The sequence below is a fragment of the Acomys russatus genome, chromosome 23, assembly GCF_903995435.1.
Source record: "Acomys russatus chromosome 23, mAcoRus1.1, whole genome shotgun sequence".
NCBI lineage: Eukaryota > Metazoa > Chordata > Mammalia > Rodentia > Muridae > Acomys > Acomys russatus.
In genome coordinates this window covers 27,835,058-27,839,412 of record NC_067159.1, presented here as the reverse complement: position 1 = coordinate 27,839,412, position 4,355 = coordinate 27,835,058, and the positions used below count along the sequence as shown (strand labels likewise).

The 4,355-nt window shown below is 44.6% G+C and overlaps 1 protein-coding gene across 1 annotated transcript; it reads left to right on the top strand.

Annotated features, from left to right (window-relative positions):
• The first annotated feature begins 880 nt into the window (after positions 1 to 880).
• Positions 881 to 1,969, top strand: LOC127206682 (protein KTI12 homolog). The gene is given in 1 exon segment (XM_051166029.1): positions 881 to 1,969. A coding segment is annotated over 1 exon segment (1,005 nt). The 3' UTR covers positions 1,886 to 1,969.
• Positions 1,970 to 4,355: the final 2,386 nt, after the last annotated feature.

Below are 4,355 nucleotides of genomic sequence, written 5' to 3'. Positions count from 1 at the left end.
AGTAACTCACTTCATTGTATTGCTGAACCTTACTTTGTCACACGGATGTACCCCAGATTGGTTCTGTGTTTACTCACGAATGGACTTGAGTAAGAATACAAAGACCGGGAATTACAGTGACACAGGAGGAAACTTTGAAACAGACAGGAAGTTCTGCTTTGCAGATCTGATCACTTTTATTGTTGAGGAAGGCAGATGGCTTCAGATGCCACTGATAAGAACCAAATGACACACACAGTGCATGCTTTCCAAGACACAACTTGTTAAAGACAGTGAGTAAACTGGACTGACTCAGGCTCTGATGCTTTGTTTTCACTCTTGCACTGAACTGAATATTTATGTATCCTCCACTCACAGGTTGAAGCCCTACCCCTCAGCATGCTGATATTATCAGAAATTGCCTCTAGGAGTGACATGACACTTGCTGTAAGAAAATCGGTAGCTATGAGTGCCCAAAAGGTTGGCCAGTGAACACTGCCTTATGGCAGAGATAGAAGCTGGAGGGCTGGAGGAGTTTCTCAGGAGGCAGTACACCAAGTCCATGAGAACTACAAGGTCTTGTGTGTCCCTACAGATGTCGAAACTGTTAACTACAAACAGCAGCAGCAGCAGCGTGGCTGCCCGCAAATCGCCCTTTATCCTACAAGGGAACTCTTATCTACACTGATGTAACCATTTCTGTTTAATCCCATTGATTCACCAAGCTAAACTTGTGTGGGATCATTTATTTCATCTCTCATTGTTGAATATGAATTTGTTCATATCTTCCCGGTGAGGGGGAGGAGGAGGAGGAACGGGCAACAGCTGATGTTTGAAAGTGGCTACTTCAGACGTCGGAAGTTGAAGCAAAAACGTCCGCACATGGCTGCTCCTAGAGAGGATGCCGCTTGTGGTGTTTTGCAGGTTGCCGTGCAGCGGCAAGAGCAGGCCTACGGAAGAGCTACTTCGGGCGCTGGCCGACGAGGGCAGCGCCGTGTACGTGATGGACGACGCTTCGGTGCTGGGCGCTCACGACCCGGCTGGGTACTGCGACTCTGCCGGTGAGAAGGCGCTGCGCGACGCGCTGCGGTCGGCGGTGGAGCGGCGCCTTAGCCGGCAGGACGTAGTCATCCTGGATATCAAGGGCTTTCGCTAGGAGCTGTACTGCCTGGCGCGGGCTGCGCGCACGCCGCTCTGCTTGGTTTACTGCATAAAACCGGCCTGGCCGAGCCGGGGACTTCGGGTGGCCCGCGTCGCGGAGAACCCGGGCCCGGCTGTCAGTGTGAGCTGGAGGCCGAGCGCGGAGGAGCCGCGGGCCGCCAGCCCCGTAGCAAATGGAAGAGTCCCGGCCGCCGTCCCCGGGGAACTGGATCCCGAGGAAATCCTGCCATCAAGTCCTCCTCCAGCTGTAGTGACTCCGGAGTCCGAGAAATCTGCAAAGCCCGGTGCCTTTCCTCCCGAACTTTTGGAGTCGTTAGCTCTGCGCTTTGAGGCTCCTGACTCTCGGAACCGCTGGAATCGACCCTTGTTCACCGTGGTGGGTTTAGAAGAGCCGTTGCCCCTGGCCGAGATCCGGGCTGCGCTGTTTGAGAATCGGGCCGCTCCACCCCATCAGTCAACGCAGTCCCAGCCCCTGGCCTCGGGTAGCTTTCTACACCAGCTGGATCAGGCCACGAGCCAGGTGTTGACTGCTCTGATGGAAGCACAGAAGAGCGCTGTACCCGGAGACCTGTTAACACTTCCTGGCACCACAGAGCACCTCCGATTTACCCGGCCCTTAACCTTGGCAGAACTGAGTCGCCTCCGTCGCCAGTTTATTTCCTACACTAAAATGCATCCCAATAATGAGAACCTGCCTCAGTTGGCCAACATGTTTCTTCAGTATCTGAACCAGAGTTTGCACTAATTGGGTGGTGGGCGGCGGCGACGACAGCTTTTGTCTGAATTCCACTGTAGTTTGTTTAGGAAGAATACGGTCTGCAGAGCATAACGTAGTCGTAGGATTGCTGAGTTTGACCGGCTCATTTTCTAACTCTGCGCCGTACCCTGACTGTACAGTGGCTTCGGTTGCACTCTATTTGGAGATACTACATACTACTGTTTTCCTTCCATCCGGATAGAGGAGAGTTGTTTTTGATCAACTGTGAGTAGAAACCGAAGATAACAGTTTTCTATTTACGATGGCCCTTTCATACTGCAAGTGTTTTTGAGTAACATACTTCTTACTATCTACCCTGGAGCTTTGAACACAGATAAATCTTTTGCTTTGTCCCTGGGAAACTGTGGAAGACAATCATTAGATATTTCCTCTAATAAAATCTTCTAAAGTTGAAAAAAAAAAAGAAAAAAGAAAGTGGCTACTTAGGATGAGATCAACACCCTCATAAACAAAGAAAGACACCGAAGCCCTCTTTGTCATCATCGCATGAGAATACAACATAAGCAAACCCTAAAGTAAACTATAAAACTAGGAACAGAACCACCAGGCAGATTGGCCTCAGGATACTCACTTGCCAGAACTATTATAAATAAATTTTCTTTCTGAACTACTTGTCTTTGGTAGCTTGTTGTAGCATGTCTATCTGGCTAAGCTATATACCTGTCGTGTTTTCTGATCTTTGTAAAGAATTCTTTGTGTGGTACCAGTTTGAACTTTTTAATTGGTGTTTATCATGGGTGGGAATTGTCAGGATTGTATGTTCTAGTAAATAATATATTCAATTTCAATTCCAGATTGCTTGTTATTAATGTATAGAAAGCCAGCAGATCTGTCTGTATAAATCCTGTCATACAACCTAGCTAAGCTCATCATTTCTATAAAGTAGATTCTCTAGTATGAATTGAGATAGAAAGGACTGGACATTTTGGTTTCCTGATGAACTCAGGTGTTCCTCACTGGGATCCAACTCCTCATATGGTTTCTTGTTTGTTGAAAGATTTGTCTAATGTTTTCAGGGGCTAGTGAGATGTTCATGTTATAACAGAGCAGACTAAAATTATAAAGAAAATAAAAATAAATTTATGTAAAAGAGAAGAGCATAACCATGAAGTGAGAGCTTTCCTTACCTGAACATTGCTGTGTAAAGAAAACACAGCCCCACCAGCTTTAGCCAGTGACTCACATACTGCCATTATTCATCATCAACCAATCTTCACCTGGTGCTTGATCTCCCAGAAGTATATTTCCTTTACCTCTTACTATGTCAATAGAGATGTAAGATGGCTTAGGATCTGACAGAGAATGTCCCCATTCTTCAGCAGTCTTACAAGGGAGAATAAACTATTTCCCCAAGCCTGGAAACTTTCCATCCACCTCCTCGTAAAACAAACAAGCATAGCCTTCTTGTACACAATGACAAATGGGCTGAGAAAGAAATTAGGAACACTACACCCATCACAATAGCCACAAATAATATAAAGTAGCTTGGTGTAAATCTAACCAAGCAAGTGAAAGACTTGTCTGAAGAAATTTTCAAGTCTCTGAAGACAGAAATTGAAAAAGATATTAGAAGATGGAAAGATCTCCCATATTATGGATCAGGAGGGTCAACATAGTAAAAGTGGTCATCTTATCAAAAGCAATCTACAGATTCAATGCAATCCTATCAAAATACCTACATAATTCGTTATAGAACTTGAAAGATTAATTCTCACCTTCATGTGAAAAAACAAGAATATCTAAAACAATCCTGTACAATAAAAGATCTTCCAGAGGAATCTCCATCCGTGATCTCCAGCTGCACTATAGAGCAACAGTAATAAAAACAGCATGCGACTGGCATATAAATAGGCTGGTTGATAAATGGAATCGAATTGAGGACCCAGAAATAAACCTACACACCTATAGATGCTTGATTTTTGACCAAAAAAAGCCTAATCCATACAATGGGGGAAAAGTAGCATCTTCAACAAATGGCGCTAGTATAACTAGATGTGTACATGTAGAAAAATGCGAATAGATTCATATTTACCACCCTGTACAAAATTAAACTCCAAGTGGATTAAAGACCTTAAGAAAAAAACCAGACACACTGAATCTGTTAGAAGAAAAGTGGGGAAGAACCTTGAGATCATTGGCACAGGAGACAACTTCCTGAACGGAACACCAACAGCTAAGGCTCTAAGATCAACAGTTACTAAATGAGAACTCATTAAACTGAAAAGCTTTTGTACAGCAAAGGGCACTGTCAACAGAACAAAACAAAAGCCTACGGACTGGGAGAAGATCTTCACCAACCTTACATCCACAAAGGGCTAATATCTAAAATATATAAAGAAGTCAGGAAATTAAACACCACCAACTTAAATAATCTAATTAAAAAATGGGGTACAGAGCTAAACAGAGAATTCTCAACAGAGAAAGAGTGAGTGGACAA